General features: G+C 38.9%; 1 protein-coding gene across 2 annotated transcripts in view; it reads left to right on the forward strand.

The window, feature by feature from the left end:
* LOC123034595 (RING1 and YY1 binding protein) overlaps positions 1-20,407 on the forward strand; it is an 89,652-nt gene extending 69,245 nt beyond the window's left edge. The window contains exons 3-6 of one of the 2 annotated variants that reach the window (XR_006416799.1): positions 7,510-7,686; positions 8,234-8,332; positions 10,002-10,136; positions 16,233-16,298. Coding sequence is in view for 1 of the 2 variants with exons in the window: in XM_044452050.1 (XP_044307985.1) it covers positions 7,510-7,686; positions 8,234-8,332; positions 16,233-16,485 (529 nt within the window). In the remaining variant the exon portion in view is untranslated. Of the gene's footprint in view, positions 1-7,509; positions 7,687-8,233; positions 8,333-10,001; positions 10,137-16,232 lie in introns of both variants that reach the window. The other variant, XM_044452050.1, reaches the window with a different exon arrangement.
* Positions 20,408-21,066: the final 659 nt, after the last annotated feature.

Genomic DNA, 21,066 nt, shown 5'->3' on the forward strand with positions numbered 1-21,066 from the left:
AGTGTTGCTCACAGAACTGAATGAGTCAGATTGGACTTGGAAATTTGTAAAAACAGCATTGGAATTTTATAATGTACTTATTGCTTTTAAGATGTATTTAGAAAGCTTTAAGGTAATTCAGTTGCTAAAGCAGGCAGGGCAGGAAGAGTGGCTGTTTGAGTTCGTTTTGTTTTTGCAAGATGGGCTGCTCAACTTGTCTAGCAAGGGCTCTTTGGAGTAGGAGGGAAGGATGCTGGAGGACATACAAAATAAATCTTATCCTGGCCTCTCCAGTCTCCTTACCATCCACCAGAATGCTTCCATGCCACTACTAGTCTACTTTTTTGACAATGGAGAGGCAGTTGGCACTGTTCCCTCTGTGCCAGCTGTGAGGGGTTAATGAATTGTATCTTCAGCTTTCATTTAAAGATAATATTGATGTCTTTGAACCCAGAAGAGGAAATCTGAGCTATCCTGAAGGTCCCCGGGACAGTTGCTGAGGAAGCATAGGATCACTCTCTTAGTAAGTTTGGTGTCAGTATGTAGAAACAGTCTCTCTATCTTTCAAGCATGTGTGCATGTGCACACATGCACCCACATGACAGCCCTGCACTCCTCATTCACACCAGAGAGGCAGAAGAAAAATATGGCATGATTAGGTGGGATGGTGCAAAGTGCATATAGGAGCAGAATGCAGAAAAATCTCGGCTTGTCTGCAACTTCATAGTACCTTTTGGTCAAAGTTTAGAAGTAGGAAGAAATGGAGGGAAGTAGCATTACCTAAGACTGTGGTAGTGGTTACAGCATAGGTGCTTTTTATCACCTTTAGGACAGTCAGGCTTATTATAGCATAAGATATTTCTTGGACTAGAATCAATGTCATAAAGTGCGATAAGCTTGTTCCTCAGGTGCTAATTTGCATGGGTAGTGGTGGTGGTGTTGTCGGGAGTTCCCACTGGTACAAATAGAAGTTTCTGTCGCATGCCGTATAGATGTTTTGGGATAAATTTAGGACTCCAGCAGTGGAGAAAACAATTAAACCATACTACTTATATCACTGTTCTCATTAGACTCTCCAGTAACTTTAGTTTATTATTGAAAGAAATTATGGGCTGCATTAAACTAAGTATATGTCATTTCAACCTGAAAAACAAAAAACAGACAGACAGACAGACAGACAGACAGACAGACAGACAGACAGTGCATGCTTCACCATACATTTATTTCTCTGTAATCTGGTACAAAAAGGGTTTAATAATTAGGAAATAAGAAATGGGAGTGCATAATTACAGGCTGATTTCTGAGAATATGGAAGGGGAGATCCTTTCTGTTGACCCTGCAGTTTTGGATGGCAAGTTGCAAAGTACTAATGTTTAACTATTGTTCAAGGATAAAAAAATCTACTTTTTTCAATTTACAGGCTTTCCAACATAAAGCTTCACAGTCCCAATCCTAATCGCTGGGAATAGGGGGGGATATAAAAAATATAAGCCTAGATATGTCACATTCTGCAAATTAAAGATGGTGGTCCATATTTTTTTGTTCTGATTTTAAAGAATTGTCGCCTTTTAACATGTAATTTCAGCTGTGTAATTTGTGACACAAATATATTTATAGGGTTGGAAAAGATTTTTTGAGTTCATTTGCTTGGCAGTTTGTTTCCTGTTTTGTAATGTTTCTAGAAATTTGGGGCAAACTTTATTTAGTTTTCTGACAGGGGAAGTAATACTGATTGTGTCATTTCATCTGATTTTAAAAGCTACTTTTAGAGTGCTATATTAAAACAGGGTGCTCTTCTTTGCGGAGCAGTAGCAACCATAACTAAATTAAGTGGGTTTCCCTAACTTCTCTTGGCTTGCATTCTTGCATGCTGTCTCTTCACCTCCAGAATTGCAAATTACATTGCTATATTTAAAGTGTACCATTCACCCTTTCATCACTCTCTGATGTTAGATGAACAAAGCAGAGGGTAAGTGAAAGTTTGTCCTTTAATTTTGAAATGCTTTTTAGCTGGTTTGTTCTGTAGTTTCTTGTAGTAGGCAAATCACACTTGCAAATAAGTCTGCAGGTGTTACTATGCCAGAAAAACATTTACTAGTCCACCTGCTTACACATGTCTTGGTTTTGTATCTCTGGCTTGGAATGGGGGTGGGGGATGGGAGCAGTTTTGAAAAACCTCTCTTCCTGGTTACCTTATATTACGCAAGTAGTAATTTGCAAACCTCATCTAAGTAAATGCCACTTTTCATTAATTTTTCTCCAAACTACTGGCCTGATTTTGCTATTGTATGTTTCTTTTTGCCACTATTAAGTTGGTTTCCGTCAGTTATATTTTTGATACGCTGAAAGCAAGGCTTGGATCAAGACTTTGCTCCTGCCAAGTACAGCATCCTTTGAGCAGAGTCATAATCAGAGGATGTCCCCACCAGAAGAAGGGATGTTGAAGGTACTTTTGCAGATACCTCCCTCCTCCTCCCTTGTACCTCCTGAAGATCCTGTCTGCAGGATCGGGAAAAGTTCTGCAACAGTGTAGACTTCAGCAATTAAGACTGTTTTATGATACTGTACAGTTCCTCAGGACTGTGTGTTTAAATTTTAGTGAAAGCATGACAATCTAGCTAATGTTCCTAAAAGCAAATCAGAGTCCTGTAGTGTGTGTGTGTGTCATGGGGGGAATGTTTTGGTTAGTTGTCAGGAGGTGGAGAGGGAGGCTCAAACCTTACTTCTCAGTTGACTTTTTTTTTTTTCATTTCTTATCTGCAGTGTTGTATCTTAAATAATTATGAAAAGTAGCCAGGGCTCTATGTATCTGGGGAGGATTGTCTGAAAATTGTGAAGCTGAAGGAGATGGTGTAGTTGTGGGGGTGAAACATTTTTCACTTACTGTGCAATTTTTTATACTTTATGAACAAGAATGTGGAGGATTGAGCAACATCATCCAGTCAATCCGTTGTGTGAAGAGGAAGGCAAATATAATTTCTCAGATCAAGTGAGAGCCAATTCTTTGGCTATGGCTTCAGAGTGGCAACCTTCTAGTTAATGCAGTAGCAAATGAAACCACTTCAAGGACTCCTGTAATAATTGACAGTACTATTTTAATTGTCTTAGTCCATCTTTTACTAATGCTTACTCATAAGTAAGGTTTCTTTTGATTTACTTGTATACTGGCCAAGTGTAACCTGCAAAAAAAAAAAAAAAAAAAAAAAGTTACAGTGTGGAATGGTTCCTTGTTCAGGATTCCAGTCACCCAGAACAGGTAGTATTATGTGATCACTTGAGTGTACATAGTCTTCATTGTACATCTTTGCACCCTTTTATGTATAGACTAGGGATGTGTGAGGAATCCTTTTTGGGGTGGGAGTGTGTCAGATTTCCTGGGCTTGGCTCCGTGGACTCCAGTACTCTTTCCAGTGGCCCTGAGTCCAAGTTTCTGGCAAGTGCACTAAGTGTCTGCAGGGTGCTGGTCAGGAATCAAGCCCTTTTACTGTGCAAGAAGCACCCTTCATCTATGTCCAGCACTGCCACCGCTGTTAGCACTGAGTGAGGAAGTAGGTTGGTCACTGCGAAGGTCATCTGGCATGCCACTCGCAGCACTCCTGTCCTGCAGTTGGCCCTGCTGCCCCCACTACCACCAGCAGGTAGGGAAGAAGGTTGGTTGCCAGGAATGGCAGACCTTGATAGTTTCTCAAGCTGCTGATACCTCTCTTTTGTGCATTGGTGAATATGTTTTGGTTACATAAGCAAAGTCATTAACATCCTGAATCTCAGAAGGGAAAGTTTAGGCCAAAATATACTACCAATATGGTTCAGTGTATCCCTAGTATGTGTGATTTTCCTGAGACTGGGGCTGAGGGAGTAAGGAATTTTTTTAATTTTAAACACAGGAATGTCTGCTCTGCATATTGCTTTACTCACATTTTTTAATAAAAAGTTTTTGAACAGTTAAAAGTGCACAGTTTCCATGCCAGTCAGTGGCAGACAATATTTCTCTGTACTACTGAGTGCTTGATTTGACTTTGGAGCAGTTCTGAGAGATCAAGTTTAAGAAAATTGACCTTTATTTCCTTCTCAGAGGTATGGGGAGAACTGGGAATCAAAACTACCTAAATAAGCCCTATATAAACATCTCTAGGGAACTACGTAACATGTCATCAGTGGCAGCCTGGTTCCCTAAGGATGCAGTTCCATAGCTTTTCATTCTAGGCATCAGCTTGAGTGGGTTTGAGCGAATCTCAGGGAACCAAGGTTCAATTTAGGACCCCAAGGGTATGGAATGGGCTTCCATGGGAGGTGGTTGAGGCCGCATCAGTGAAGGTGTTCAAGGATATGTTTGACATGCACATGGTGGGCATGTCATGAGCGGAGCTGGCTGGAGCCAGGGGTCAGACCAGATGACCTGGGAGGCCCCTTCTGACTCTCTCTGTTTCTGTGTTACGGGGCACATATAAGGTGCATAGTTTCCCTTTGGTTTTTTCTTTAGCATTTAACCTTGTAACCAGGCCCTGGGCTACTGCGAGACCATTTATGGTGAGAAAAAGAAAATGGCTGTACAAACAACCTTTGAGGCCTACTTCAAGAAAATGACTCCAGTGGTAACCTTCCCATCTTTCCAGCATCTCTCCATTATTATCAGTTAATGTTAGGCTTAATGTTATCTCAAGAATATTCTAAACTGTTTTAAAAACTGGGTTTTTTTACAGTACTGAATAACTCCACACATACATACAGATTCTCTCTCTTCAGTACTATATTTGTATTATTACTGTATTATCATTATTACAATATTGTGTTTAAGATATTTTAGTGAATATGGAAGTGTTTCAAAAGTGTTTTATATGCATAGAAAGGTAAAATGTATGCATATAGTAAGGCAAATGTTTGGCTTACTCATGTGGTCTGACTTGCATACAAATTTGACTTAATGATGATCTCAGGAACAGATCTTGTCTGTAACCCGGGGACTACCTGGGCTAGCAGCAGACAACATTACAGTGGTGCTGTAAGCTACTCTGTCAATACTTCTCTCCAGTTTGCAGTAGGGGTATAATAGTGAATTACAACACAGGGTTGTTACACACTACTCATACAGCCAAACCTGCAGTGTTCAATAGCAAATCATTGGTAATTAACAGTTTGTGGGTCCTGTGCAAATCGGGTTACTGCGTAATGCTTCAGAGTTGCTTCCTCGACTTCAGCACCGTTTACTTTAGGAGTCTAATACCTCTGAACAGCGCTATAGAGTTCTCATGGATCGCTCAGCTTGACCAGCAGTATTTACTGTGGAGTGGGCTGTAGGGATGTCATAAGCTTGCTTGCTTTCAGCCACAGCTCCTGCCCTGCGGTATGGTGCCAATATATTTGTTTGGAATTTGCATTAGGAAAATGTTTTTGAATGCTTCAAACTAGATAAGTATTAAAGTAAAAACAGTAGGAACTTTAAAATCTTGGATTTCTATGGACAGCTCTCACTTCCTTTCCTGGGGACATTTAAAAATATCTTCTTGGTGTGAGCCTTTGGACAATGAGAGGTGCTCTCTCCTCTTTTTTATAATGTTGTGTTTTCTCCTCCATCCTTTTCCAGTCACTCCATTCCATATTCGTTCTCTCCCCTCCCCCGCTCCCATTTTCTAGTTTTACCCTCTCAGTAGGTAGTCAGTATCCTGTGGACAGTGAGCATCTTGGTCTCACTGAGCTGTTCTGGGGAGCTTCTCCCCTTAGGCTGTGTTCTTGAAGATTGTTTATATGTCTGCAAACCTCAATTTTCACTCCTGGTCTGCTGATAGATATCTTGCTCTTATGCATAGGTGCTGCCATTTTGGTTATGTAACTGAATTGGAAGTACAATATATTATTTAGAAAAAATGTAACATGTATTTCAGCAAAATGCTCCCATTACAGGGATTAGAATGTCATAATAGGAAGCTCTTTGAGCACAAGAGAAGATCATCTCATTGTTTAAGCAAACATTATTTAAAAAAAAGATGATGATGGAGCTATGCAATTGAATACATTGAACTAATGACTATCTATTGGGGATAGGTTGCCAGTAGAAACATGTTTCACATGAAAAGTAGTCTCTTCCTCTACCTTCTGAGATAACTTGATAGTGAAAGGATATAGACTACAACTGATCACACCAGCTTCTATAAGTCTTAGAAAAGGTTGCCAGCAAGCATATAATAATTGAGATTAGGAGGTCATTTCTCAGTTCCATGTGTTAAATTTAATGTATTTCATTAGGTGTAAAGTTGAGGAATCCTCTGGAGAATATGTGCTAGGTTTCATTTTCTTGAAAAGTTTTCTGCCTCTTATTCTCTTAAGACCCATTGCCACAATACTCATCCCTGCTGCATTGCTTGTTGAGTTTGTAGGTATTTGTGATGATGGAATCCATATTACCTCTCAGTATTTGAGATGAAATGAAATTGGACCCATGAACTAAGCTGCTGTGCAGATGGGACCTACTTTAAGGCTAATTGCTGAGTAGAATGTGAGATTGAGGAGAATGGCCATGGACCAGATCCAGAGGCTCTGCAAGCTACAGATTCCCTACCACTGGAGTAAACATTGCTAGCTGCCATACAGCAGCGCTATTAAGTGCAAAAGAAAGGCTACTGTCATCATAAATGCACTTTATATTTGCAGAAAATACTAAAAATACCTTTCAGATTTGTTGCTTGCTTGTTCCCCTTTCAGGTTTATGTGTCAATCTGCTGCAATGATTGTGGACATTTGGAGAAAATAGTGTTAAGAAACAGTGCCAGTTGGAGGCTGGCAGAGACATGACTGCTAATAACACATCAAATGTACCATTTGTTTTAGCTTTGCTGTGATTGACAATCTCTGTTGTGATTGTCAGTCTTGTAAGTTTAGGAAAGAAGAGTTTATTCTGAATAATTACAGTTGAATGAGACATTACTAACTCTGTTTTCTGTATTTAACAATTTACCAGTGTCCATTTAATGAAACAATACAAGCAGCCTGAAAGCTGTCAGTTGGCATAAAATTTCAAAGCGTAGACAAGAGTGAATGCAGTTTGTTGGCTTCCAATGATCTTTGGAGCTCATCTTCATATCCAAAACTTTCAAAATGTCACACTTTCCGTAACTATGATGGCTACAAATGTGTGGCTTGCTTCTAGAAGATGCGGAGAGTAAATTCTTCAAGATGTATTATGGTGCCAGGTTCAGTTTCAGGGCTGCTTCTGCACCTAATGGGCAGGGTTTTGTTCATTATGTTCTGTGATGTTCAGGTCTGAAGTTAGGATGCTTGCTAAAATAAGTGATGATTAGAATCCCCAGTTTTAAAGGAATATTCAGAAAGAATTTGAATACTTTGAACTATAATGTTAATATTTGTGTGAATGTACCACTTTAAAATTTTGGACATGACACACTTGTTAGTTAAGACCAAACATTCCGTGTTTTAATGAAATGTTTGTTTTATTAATGCTTTGGCGCCATTCACCCATTTCTTTTAATAAGGTCACTGACAATAAGTATCCCTTTTTTATTTCTTCTCACCTCATAGGAAACCTAGGATAAATTCTCAGCTTGTTGCACAACAAGTTGCTCAGCAATATGCTACCCCACCACCTCCTAAAAAGGAGAAGAAAGAGAAGGTGGAAAAGCAGGAAGAGAAAAAACCAGACAAAGAAAAAGAAATTAGTCAAAGTGTTATAAAGAAGAGTACCAACAAGAAGACTAAGTATGTTTCTGACCACCCATTGAAAGCAGCCATTCTTAAACGTTTAGACTCTGTATCCCTATGTAAATGGTCTAATCTAACATGTATTCATTATCCCTAGACACACATGTTCCTTTTCTCCCAGCCTTGAAATTCCAGCCAGTCCCAGAATATCTCAGACTTCTAAATACACATCTCCAATGATTCTCAATGCTTATCTGTAATTCCTCAATCATTCTCTCCTCCCCTATGCCACCACCATCTCTTGATTCATGTAACACTGCTTCTTCCATGCTGCTGCCCCAACTTTATTTTTATGCCATTTATCCTTTTGCCAGAGAGAAGGGAGGGAAAGCACATCCTTGCCTTGCATAAATGATTGAGATAAGGATTTTGTCTTTTTACTTGTGGCTTTATTGATGGGTGTGAGAGCTGTATTGGTTACATGATGTTTCTGTGGGTGTACATACTCTAGGGCATTAGATATCCCAGTTTCAGGATTGATATTCTTAAATTGCAAAAACTTTTAGCATTAAGTTTCTTTCCTTTCTCTCTCTCTTTCTTTCAGGCCAAAGTCAGATGTCGTGAAAGATCCTCCAAGTGAAGCAAACAGCATACAGTCTGGGAATACAACGACAAAGACTGGTGATTCAAATCACACTTCAAGGTAACTTCTTAAATTAAAGAATTGTCTGATTCTAGGTGTTCAAAATTAGGCTCCATGTTTGGATTATGGAACGTTTTTATTCACAATCTGGTGGCCTTTGGGGTTTAATTATCTCGGAGACCATGACATCGTTTACCTCCTAAATTCATGGAAGTTAGAAGGATGGAGATTTAGAGGGTTTGGGACCTAGTGTCCTTTTTAAAAAATCTCTGTGATTCTGAATTTTTTATTTGAGGGTGCTTTTCATCTTTTTGGTGTAATAAATGGTTATTTTATTATTTATAAATTTATGACTTACAGTCAAAACAGGGCTCCCACAGTGACTCATAATTAAGATGTAAAACAGTGTAAAACTTTAACATGTTTTAAACTACCTTTAAAGCAGTTTTACAATGTTTGCAGAGAAAAATCTTGAAATCAAAGTGCCATGTTTAATATATTTAGGGTGAAATCAAAGGATCACAGGCATCCTTTAGAGGGCAGGAGGAATATAGAGATGAAGGTTGCTTCTGTGCTCTTACCTTGCAAAGCACTTACACAGCTAATTTCAGTTGTTTCAATGTGGCGCTTCAGAGTGGGAGGGAAAGGAGCTGAAGCACTGCCAAGATACATTGTATCCTGGCAACTCCAGTCTCCTCCCCATCCCACTTCCTGGATCAGGAATTTACAACCTCAGTGAGGGAGCCACTGCATTTCTTTCCACATCTGCTGCTGGGGGAGTGTGGGAGGGGAATTTGAGCATGGATCCCTAGGTATGAAGTCAGAGTGATTATCTGACCTTGTGGCTGGGAATCCAAAATATCCTATGGCTGCCTATATTCTGCCTGGCAGCCACAGGGCTGTGATTCCTAAAAAGCCATGAGTGCCCCCAAAAAGCCACGTGAAACCAGAAAATTTTAGCAGCTCTCTAAACCTGAAAAAGGGGCAGCCTAGTTTTCTTAGGAGGGAGCTCTAGCACAATTCCAAGTGCTGCTATTACAGAGAGGGTGCTATCCCATCTTGGTGCTGGGAGACACAGTAAGGAATCCAAAGAGAATGTGGATAAGAGAATGTGGATAGATTCACATAGGAAGAGGCAGTCTTCCAGATATCTTGTCCCCAAGCTCTTTAAGGCTTTATAGCTAAGTAGTAGCACTTTGAATTGTGCCTGGAAAAGCACTGGGAGCCAGAGCAGCTGATATGAGACCAGCATAATATGATTAACAAAAACACGCCAGGAAGCTATCTAGCTGCTGCATTTTATACTAGTTGCCATTTCACAGCACTGGCTGGATCTACCTTCTTTAGCAAGGGACACAACTGGCATATTAATTAAAACTGGACAAAGCTGCTTCTGGGAAAGAACAAAATGGGGGGAAATGTGGTTCCTATATGATTTTTTTTTTACTTTGGTGTGAATACCTGAGTACAAAAGATACATGTAGAAGATAAAATAATAAGTGTGCATGTGTTTATTCTAAGCTGCTTTCTTCTTTCAACTGGGGGTTTGATCCACTACGAACAACTGTGGTTAGAAATCCCTTTTTTAAACCTTCCCTTCCCATTGATCTTCGGCAAAGAAAACATAATCACTGTCCACTCCACCATAATACAGGACTTTGCTTTTACTTGCCAGGAAAAATAAGAAAATTGCTGGTGACTGGTTTTCCTTACTTGCTTTTACATGCAGTTGAGAAGGAAAACCACAGAAAAGCAGATGCTGCCAGAGACCAAAGGTAGTATCCACTGCCACCAGCAGGACCAACCACTAGTGCAACAAGAAGCTAGTGGTTCATAAAGCACCTAGAAATGAACTGAAATGCAGGTCAGTGGAGCTTGCATAAGAGTTCTCTTGGCCTGTACCATTCTGAAAACAAGTATTTCAATTGGTTTCTTGGGTTTCTCTAGGGAGCACTAACTTCTTGTTATGCTTACCATCGTCCTTCAGCAGTAGAATGAGTAGTGGTTCAGCAGCAGTATTAAAGACTGCCCCAAAGAAGTAAAATCTGATTGTATGACAGCTTATTTCTTTTCTTTTTCTTTCTGGCAGTACATGTGAACTTTTGTTTTGAAGATAATGTGTCAAGTTGTTATTAATCTCATCTAAAGTCTGTTTCTTCGATTAAGAAACTTGCAGATAGAACTCTCTCCAGAGAATTTTAGCACCTTAGCCAATAGGATTTGAACAATTTGAAACTTTTCTTCATTTAGTAAACTGAATTTCCAGTTTCTTTAATTTGTCATGGGGAAGTTGCAGTTGCAGTTTGCCTTTAATGGAAAGCTCCTGTACTGGCAATTGTAGAGTAATAGGATAAAAATATTTTTAGTGCTGTGCAGCACTGGATGTTCCTTCTGTTTATAATCCTTTTAAAACAAAGTAACTCATCAAGCTCTATAGAGCCTTACCCAGCTTGAAGGAGAGTAGAATTGTGCTCGGTTTTTAGAAGATTTTAAGTTTCTTTCTTGTTTTCAGCTGTGAACTTCTTTTATGTCAATCAATTTTTGGATTTTTATATACTTAAGGTATAATAAATATGCAGGTTGTAGCTTTCCCTCCTTGCCCCCATCAACAACAAACCCTTCTCATCCATCAGCTTTCTCCATTAATTCTGCCTGCTTCACAACTATCTAGAGATTTTAGGACTGGTTTTGAGCCTTTTAAGCCCTGGATTGAAAATCTATCTCATCCATTAAGTAGGACTAGAATATGGGAGGAGGAGCTGCTCCATCAAGTGTAAATGTAGGAGGCATAAAATAAAACTAACTGGCTTTCTTGAAGCATCACATCTTAACTGAAAATATATGGACTAGCCACTGTGAAAACAAAGGTGGTAAGCAAGGGCATTTGAGTAGAATCTGCTTTAGGTATACAAAGCCCACAGAGATTGTTGATAAGATTATATCCCAAATAAAACACAGGTAGGAATAAAAGATGTAGGTTAAAAATTGGACTTGAGTGCATTAAAACATTCTGGGAACTTCTGTTGAAAACAGGATAAGAAAGAGACCAGGTGCAAGGACACCATAAATATTTCTTATTGCTACGTTTCATTTCATTGGAGCAGTTCTAAACCTAAGTTTTCTATTCTGTAGAGTTGAGTATTGCAGGAAGGGAAAAGTGCTCCTTTGCTTGCTTGCAAGTCTAACTGCACCAGGAGATGACAAGAATGTATTTTGGTTCAACGTTACGCCATAGTCTTCTAATGAACAGTAATAACAAAAATGCATTCAATCTTATTCTACTCCCAGTGGGTTTTGGGTTTCCCTGCCAACTTGCCTTCTGTTCTGCTAATGCTGCCAGGTTGATCCACAATAGAATATCCATGATTTAATTGTGAATGAAAGGCCAATTTGGTATGTATTCTCTGTGCTTTGTCTACTTGGGTATTCTGTCCAGCATCAATGTTGGTTTGAGTCAGGGGAGAGAACTGCTATCATCTAAAATGGGTAGGCAACACTTTTAGATCAGTGAGTACATTTGGTAGTTTTCAAAACTTTTGTGGATGCTGTGGCAAAGTGTGCACTGCAGATGAAAACATTGGCCTGTTATTACCTATCATCTTCATTCCTTAAAAATATTTCTGAGCTCCACATGTGGCTCAGCTGTTCATGTAATGAGAAAATGGGAAGACCCAAAGAGCCTCTGATGTCATTTTGTAAGGATTCTAGCACCACGTCAAGCTACAAGAAAGGTGTCCAAGGGAGCACTGATCTACATGAGTGTTACATTGCCTACCCCTGCTTGAAAGGAATTCTATCCAGTTCTCTTGGAAACTTATTCAGTAGAGTGTTCGTACTAGGTGTTCAGACAATTAGGGCAGATTTCCTGAACCTGGTGCTGTCCAGTACAACTTCCAGTAGAAGCTGAAGTCCAAAATATTTGGTAGGCACCAAGCTGGGAAAGGCTGCATTGCCAGCTCACTGCCCATCAGTCCCCTTGCCTGAGCTGGTGGAGGTGATTTTGCCTGTGGTGTTGGAGTCTCCAAGGATGATGGTCTTCTGGAACTTTTACACTGCAGCTGCCTTAGCAGTCAGCACAAGTTTTATGATCACCCTGAAAGTTATGTATATCAATATATCACATGCTATATACATTCTCCCAGACATGCTCTGAACCTGGGGAAAAACTGGTTTATCTATCTTTACATTGTCATGGTCAGGCCATTCCTGGTGAAGTTTAGATTGGCAGCTGTTGATTTGCCACAGAAGAATCAAATCTGAGTCCTATATGATCTTGGGGAGTTTCTAGTTGATGAGACTAGTCTTTGTTTTGAAGCTGTCATCTCACTCTGAAATAAGGATTTGTAATGGGCTTTCAACACTTGTTCTCAAGTGTCCTCTTTCCACATTACAGAGTGCATAACTGGGCTTACTCTATGGCAGTGATGTCAGTGTAGTGATATTACTTCTCTATCTTATCATCATTGCATCCTACAGCAACCATCCAGTAGAGCATTTTCCAGTGGTAAGATTTATTACAACTGAAGGTTGGGATAAATGTATTAAAATTCTCAGAAGACTGCCATGATTTGCAAAGGATTTCAGATTCTTAATATTTGCTCTGGCCTTGATGATGCTGCCAGACCTGTCCCTATGAAGACACCCAGTATATTTTCTTGGGATCACTTTCAATTGATGCAGCCTGAGCTATAGACGAGGTACTTGGAGGTTTTCAGCTGACCACCTGTGTTTTCAGTCCTTTCCCATCTTAGTTCATTACATTTAGCTGGCTAGGATTGATTGAGTGGGTCCAGGAACTTATTATTGCCTACTTGGACAAAGTAGTTCAAACTGTCTTGAAGGAGCCATTGTGTGACTTCCTAAAGAAATCATCTTTGGATCCAGAAGATTGAAACATTTATCTAGTCACAAGTATCCCCTTGTGGAGCAAGTTTCTTGAGAAAATTGTGGTAGTTCAACTCTAGGCACTCTTCTATTAAACATATGATCTAGATCAATTTCAGGAGAAATTGTGGGAAAGTGCAGTCTAGTTGGGTTCCTTTATCCACACCATTTGATACTATCAACATTGGCATATTTATTGATAATATCTGTGAGTTGGTGTAGAGAGACAGTGACATGGTGGTTCTGTTCCTACCTGTACAACCATTTCCAGAAGGTGACATTGAAGGATTTCTGTTTGCCCCATGGCATTTATGTCATAGGATTCCACAGGATTCCATCTTCCCCTGACATTCTTTAATATCCATATAAAGCTGCTGGGTAAGGTCATCTGAACATTTGGAGTATGGTAAACCTTGGTCTATTCCTGTTTCTAAAGCCAAGTAAATGCCTACATTTGATAATTGGTTGGATGAGGTCCAATTAACTGAAGCTGAATCTTGACAAAATGGAACTACTGTGGGCAGATAGTTATCAGGTCAGGGGTAGTAGTGTTCAACTTACTTTGGATAGGTTTGCATTTCCCTGAACAAGTAGGTTTGCAGCTTAGGGTGTACACTCCTAGATTTAGTTTTAGCACATGAAGCATAAATAGCATGGAGTACTTTCTACAAGCTTTGGTTGGTTCATCATGTATGCCTTTTCCTGGATTGCTTGTGGCTGAATTGCTGTACATGGGGCTTCCCTTGACGATGAATCAGAAGATTGATTCGAACAGATTCAAATCTAGGCCTAATTAAGGGTGCAGTTTTTTAAAAAATTTTAAATGGTTTAGGACCAAATACCTAAAGGAAGATCTTTTTCCGTATCAGCTGTCTACGTCTTCTACTGAGGCCCTGTTCAAAGTGCCCTTTTTATCAGAATCGTGTTACATGATCTCACAGCAGAGGTCTTTCTTAGTGGTGGTTCCTTGCCTTTGGAATGCCCTTTTTAAAGGAGTATGCTTGATACCTAGTCTACAATTTTTTTTGCATCAGTTTAAGATGCTTTTATTTATCTAGGGATTATAACTTGTGTAATCTCTTGTCTGTCTTGTAATTCTTATCAGATGTATTTACTATGTTTGATAATTAGTGTTTTGTGGTATTAGGTTTAAAATAATTATCTATATTCTACACTGCCCTAGAATCTGATTTAATGAAGTGCAATGTAGAAATTGTTTAAATAAAAATAAACATCTTTTCTGATTTCCCTCTTCAATCCAGTGCCTTCTTTGTATTAAGAACTGAATAAGGATGGAACGAGGTGAAGGTTCAGTATTTTTCTCATAGTTAGCAGGGTTAGATAATGTCAGACTCCTCACTGCCAAATGATTTGAGGTGTACCTACTGTGTACGTAACTAGTGCAGGTGAAGATTGACAGAGCTACCTCATAGCTAGGGCCTGGACGAACCCTAGTGAATCCATTTTTCTAATATTGTGGACTTTCTTTCATACTGAGCTTGCTCTTGCAAAGCAAGCTGAGCTGAGAAGAAGCCTGCAAACACATGTGGAACAAAGTCTGTGCAATCAGCAACCTTCTTCCATGTCAAGTGGAGCAGATCAAAGGCTGCAGAAGAGTGATGCTGCTTGGCAAGTCCTGCATGACCACTAGCAGCATCCCTTTTCTGTGCTATGTGTAGCTGCTCTTGGGCTGAGGCACCTGATGCAGGAGAGCAATACTGTTTGCACAGTGTCTCAGTCTCAGTTCTTGCTGAGAGCTCCATGAGGGCTTGCAGGAACTTGATCTCTGGGCCACTGCAAGCAGACCAGAGTTCAGGGAACTGAGCTTACGAAATCCAACAGATTTCCTTCTCCCAAACAGATTCCTCATACATCCCTACTTAGAACCTTGGCTGAGGTGATAACAAAGTAGAACAGACTACATCTGACTAATTTTGGCATTGCTACAAAATAATTCCTCTTTTTAAACTGCTACCAGAGATAGCTGTTTAGAGCCAGCTAAGCATTTTAAGTTTTGAATTTGAAGTACAGCTCCTTTATCTATCCTATCAAGGGAATGATTTCACTGCTAAAAAGCAGTCAAACATGTTAGCTAAAGTTCTTCATTATTTTGTCCCTTCCTGATTCTTTGGATATGATGGCAGGAAACAGGCTGGATCTCCCAGATAGTGAACAAATAAAAGTGGCTTGCGTCCATCACTGTCTAAACCTGCTTTGACTAGAGAACCTCCAACAGTTACAGATACAGGATTGCCTTGAAATTTATCATTCATTTGCATTTATATTTGTATTATGGACTGGGCATTTTGCAATCACATGTGAATGCAAGCAGTTCTTTATTAGTTGGCTTATTAATGGCTTCTTAGTATGGCACAAATAATGAAGAAGGTCCTAGGCTATAAATTTAACTTTTTAGTTTTGTCTCAGTATAGAATCAGAATAATAATGATGCCCACAATGAGTGTGTATTTTTAATAGCTTGCTTCCCATTGCCATATTCAGAAGGGACTGTTTGTGTTGCTTCTCTGTATAAAGTCCAGCAGTTGGACAGAGATACTGAGCTGTACTGGTGCCTGTGGTGTTTGCAGCAGCAGAGATCCCCTTTACAAATAACAGCACCACTTGACAGATGCTTTTTTGGTAGGTTTATATTGCAAAGTCACAGCTTTGGGGAACTCAGCTAGATGAAGGATTCCCTAGCATGGAATATTTGTATTCCTGAAGGGACCCTGGATCTTTCTTGATACCTGTATAACTCTGACATACTGCTGTTCTTTCTGGCTGAGAAGAGTAGAGGATAACTTTAAATCTTTCCAGAGCTCCAAGAAATTGTTTCCCAAGCCACATATGTGCTCACTGGGGATTGAACATGTTCCTAGCACAGACTTTCCTGACTTAGTGTTTTAAGAGAGCAAAAGGTCAGATATAGCAGGGAAGGGGGCATAGTAGGTTTGTTTAATACAATTGTACCTTTGCTTTCTCTAAAACTGATCCTTGTAACTAAGCTGAGAATAATGTAATGGAAGAGTCATTAGCTATATATAATTGATGATAATGATTCTTTTTTTTTTCCAAGGCCCAGACTGAAAAACGTGGACAGAAGTACAGCCCAGCAATTGGCAGTCACAGTGGGAAATGTCACAGTAATTATCACAGACTTTAAAGAAAAGACTCGTTCTTCCTCCACATCTTCATCCACAGTGACCTCCAGTGCAGGATCAGAACAGCAAAATCAGAGCAGCTCGGGTTCTGAGAGCACAGACAAGGGCTCGTCCCGCTCCTCTACGCCAAAGGGCGATATGTCTGCAGTTAATGATGAATCCTTCTGAGAATTGCACATGGAATTGTGGGAAACTTATGAAATCAGGGTATGCAATTCAAATATTCCACCTGTCCACTTGGCTGCAGCTGCAGGCCTGGTAAAGCTGCCAGAACCACTTTCTTCTTCGCTTCCTTCTCCTGTGCTTCAGAATACTTTTTGGACATCGTCCCCTTAACTGATGACACCAGGACTTTGGGCTGGCTGTTGGCATTTGGCCATCAAGGAATCTCGCACCCTGACAATTACTTTTTGACACTTATGTATTCCATTGTTTTATATGATTTTCCTAACAATCATTTATAATTGGATGTGCTCCTGACTCTACTTTTTTATAAATCTGCTGTGCACAATTTTTTCCCATGAACATTACAACCTTTTTGAGAAGTGAGGAAATGTGATGCAGGTGGGAGGGGAGGGCTAATGGAGGGCTTTTATTTATTGTATTCACAGTTGTCATTGACTCATTGTTCCTTCAGCATATTCTTTTGCATTCAGTTCTCCTTTTTCCAGTTATTCTGTGTACTATCAGTTTTGATATAAATTATATATAAATATAAATATATATATATATATATATAAATAAAATATATATAGGGTTATTTGAAACCAATACATGGAAACGCTGGTGCTTGAAACACTGTGAAGCGAAACAATTTTAATATCTGGGTCAGAGAGTGCCGTTTTGGAAAATTCTGAAACTAAACTAGAACCAGTCTTACATGAACAGAGTTTTCCTGGAAGTTCAAAATGAAACAGGGCCTGGCTTTCTTGTGCTTTGGCTGAAGAGTACTGGACAAAGATAGATATCTATTTTCTTATTTTCTGTTATTTTGGAAATCCAGAAGGTGCTCCTAGTCACTTGCATTCCCAGTAGACTATCTGAAAATAATCATATTTCGAGCCCTTTCTTACAACAGTGTCCAAATTTTAAAAACTACAAGCTATACTGGTTTCAGAACACTTAGTATTAATGTACATGATGGCTGCACATCAACATTGCCTGATTTGTTTCATTCAACTCTTTCAGCAACTTTAACTTTTGCCCATATCGATAGTGGGCTTTGGGGAACATGTTTGGCTATCTGTGGGGCAATGTCTGCCAGCTTTTATGTTTCAGGTTAGTACTGAGGGTCCTTCTTATTCCTCAGCTATTACAGTCAAGCCACTACATGATTTTATGTGTTGTGGTTTGTTCTCAATGCAAATTTTCCATACCTGACTCTGCTGTTTTGTTTTTAGTATAATTTATTGTGTATCCAGAGAGAGAAATTTTAAACAAACTGTCATGCAATGATGATGCATTCAGGATTGTTGGTGTTTAGACATGTCTAGAGAAATTATTTTGTGATGGGAGCTAAAACTGAGGCAAATTGTCAATCTGGCATAGTCATAACAGGGATAGCCAAGTAATTCTTGTTAGAAAATTATTTTGACAGTAAGCTTCCTTCCAGTTCCAGTTGTGCTCCAGTTTTGCCTAGCTTGTGTGTTATCCTGCTGAAAACACTAGAATGAAGAGATGGAACACTGTTGTGAAGAAGCAAACCTTCAAGCTCTCATTGTGCGGACTTTTTTAGGCGACCCAGAGTGCTTTGCTGTAATTTCAGTAACCTTTTTTCTGATATCAAAATGGATACCATGTAGGTGTTTGTTCTCAAAGGGCCACTCAGCAGAACTTGGTGCTAGATAATTACTGTACTAATTTCTTGCTTGAAAAATATAAATTATTTCTGTTGTGTGGAGGCAATGAAATTGTTGTATTTTATCAGTTTAAAGTAGCAAACACAAGTTCATATCAATTTAAAATTTTAATCTATGCTTAGCTGAATAAAGCAACTCTGCTCAAAGGGGTAGGGTAGCAGAGCAGTGCCTTTGCATCTGCAGTTCAATTTTGAACATGGTGGGTTTCTCATTAAATTGTTCGTGTATCTAATATTCTTTTTTGAAAATCTTATTCTTAAAGTATTTATTGAAAAAGAACAAAGTACCAAAGGAAAACCAGATGATTCTTATAAGCTCTGAAATACAATATTATCTGTAGTTTTAATAGTCCACATCAGTCCACATTTTAATATTGGTATGATATTATAAAGACATTCCTTTTCCAAGTTTTAGTATTCCTTTAAAGGATCTCAGGGAGGGTAAATTGGTCAGCCATAATTTATTTTTGGAGAAAAAATAATTTTTAAAGAGATGTTTTGAACTTAGTCCCAGATGTGTGTAATTTGCACAGCTTTTTTAAATGAATGAACCAGGCCTGTGTGCATTTGGCCCTTTCCCAGCAAATACCTGATCTATGGGCATGTGTAATAGGAGTGCACCTGTGTATACAAATGGTGTATTTCCTTCAGTGGCTTGCTGGAATAAGGCCTTGGTGCAGGGAAAAGCAGTGTACATGTTGAGAAAATTACTTAATATGTTGAGCACCACCCACTGAGTGCTGCTGCTCCATCCATTTTTGTATGGCTTTTTGTGGGCTGCCATTTAAATGGTGCATAGCAGCACTGGAGCGGGGTGGGGGTGGGGGTCTGCCCAGTGAAATATGCCCCTTCGGTTAGGTGATAAAAGCTTTAACAATAATGAACTGCTCATTGGCTTACCAATTCAGTGAAATCCTCTTTGGGTTTTCTTTATCTTTTCTTTCCTCCTCTCCCCCTTTCCTTTATAAATGTGTGCCTCTGTGACATACTAGCTTGTTAGAATAACATATGCAAATCAGACTTTGGCACAAGTGGAGTGACTGAAACTGCATTTGGCTGAAATTGTCAGCTAAGCATTCAAACTTTCTTGGGCCGCATTTTTAGCTGTTGCATTGTGACCAGACAACACGCTGTTTTGTTTTGTTTTTTTTAAGCATGATGTTTAAAAAAGGAATTTCTTTCACTTTCTGCATTTCAGTTATCCATACAGTAGTTGGAGAGCATGTTTTAAAGTACTAGTGTAGAGGAAAGGCCAGAAATGCTTGGTAGCCAGTGGCACAGAAAGCAGGTGAGGAAAAAGCACAGTGTTACATTTGCAAGTTTCAATTTCTACACTTCGCACGCACGCACACACGCACACCCATACACACAACGGCTTGCTTGACTTACTCAGTTTGAAAGAGTCATGCAAAGGGAACAATAAAAAGAAAAATTGTTTTAAGATGGGCAGTTTTAATTGAAAGCATTTTGCTTGTTAAAAATCAGTTTATATTTTAAAATTGGATAGTAGCTATATTCATGGAGAGACACTTCCATCTGCCTTATCAGTACCATTTTCAGTCTACTTTTTTAAACAACTGTTAACATAAATTATTGAAAAATTATTACTTGCTGACTATAATAACCTTTGCTTGTATGTAACCGAAAAAAATGGTTTGAGAGCCAACATTTAGAATATGACAATGGAGCTGAACAGTTTTTAATGCGCAAGCAGTTCTGTTCTTGTGTATGACTTGTAACCTTAATTTACTGTGTAAAGATGGTTACATTATTTCTTTAGCTTTGTTTGGAGACAAATAGAGAATGCTTGTTTAAGTATGTCAAGACATAATTTTATCTTGTGGATTTTTATGTTAATGTATTATACGAGCTATATTTTTCATTTGCCCAGAAAGACAGCTTGTATAACGCTTTTGGAAGTTTTCTGCTCTGTAAAGTCTTTAGAGCTGACAGTCCTGTTAGGTTTGTTTTTAATCTTCATGCTAAAAGTGTCAATGGTGGTTTTGTGAACTGGTCAGAAAAAAATTCACAGGTCTTAAATGTTTTTGGGAAATTTATATTGGACACTGCTCTTTGTCTAGCAAATAAAAGATGTTAATATATTCCTGTTACCGGCATGTGCACGACTGTTATTAGAAGCCACTTTATCATTTTCCTGCTTTAAATAGAAATGTCTATTTATGAATTCTGCTTGTAGTTTTTTCACAAATAAAATAGTAACATTTAATTAAACTGGAAGTTTTATTCATTGATGCCCAGGAAGCCAGATTATTGCACAATATTTTTTCTAGGCAATATTTGCTTTTAATTACATTATTGTTAAATTTATGTATATGAAAATTAGTGGGTTTGCTCTAATTTTCCTGACCTTGGATAAACAACTGGCATTCTTTCTGCATTTCTTGTGCAGAAAGGTGGACCTTTGTGAGAATTGATGCACAGATGGCTCTCTTTGAGGCCAGAGCTTCATTTCCAACCTTGGATCTGGAAATGTGAACTATCCTATCCTCCACCAAGCACTGACTAGAGGCCATAGGATCAGTCCTTGAGCAATTTTATTAAGGGATGTAGAAGTATTCAAAATAACATAAATTTTGTGTGTTGAAAGTCTTAAGTATAGGTTTACATTATAAAAAGTTGGGGCAGGGTTTTGTATAGTGTAGGATTTTTCCCTGCATGCCATTTGCATTATCAGCATATGGAAGAACAAGTCCTACTGAGAATCAACAGGGATTCTACGAAGGTAAGTCCTGTTCATAACCTTTAGAGTTCTTTTGAGAGTGTCGATACACATGAGAGAAAGTGATCCAATCAATGTGTTTACTCAAGACTTATCTTCCACTAGTACTCCTTTGATTCTCATCTAATTAACTCTTTCCTGCTTATGCATT

This window comes from Varanus komodoensis, unplaced genomic scaffold (assembly GCF_004798865.1).
Source record: "Varanus komodoensis strain SLA01 unplaced genomic scaffold, ASM479886v1 scaffold6_4, whole genome shotgun sequence".
Taxonomy (NCBI): Eukaryota; Metazoa; Chordata; class Lepidosauria; order Squamata; family Varanidae; genus Varanus; species Varanus komodoensis.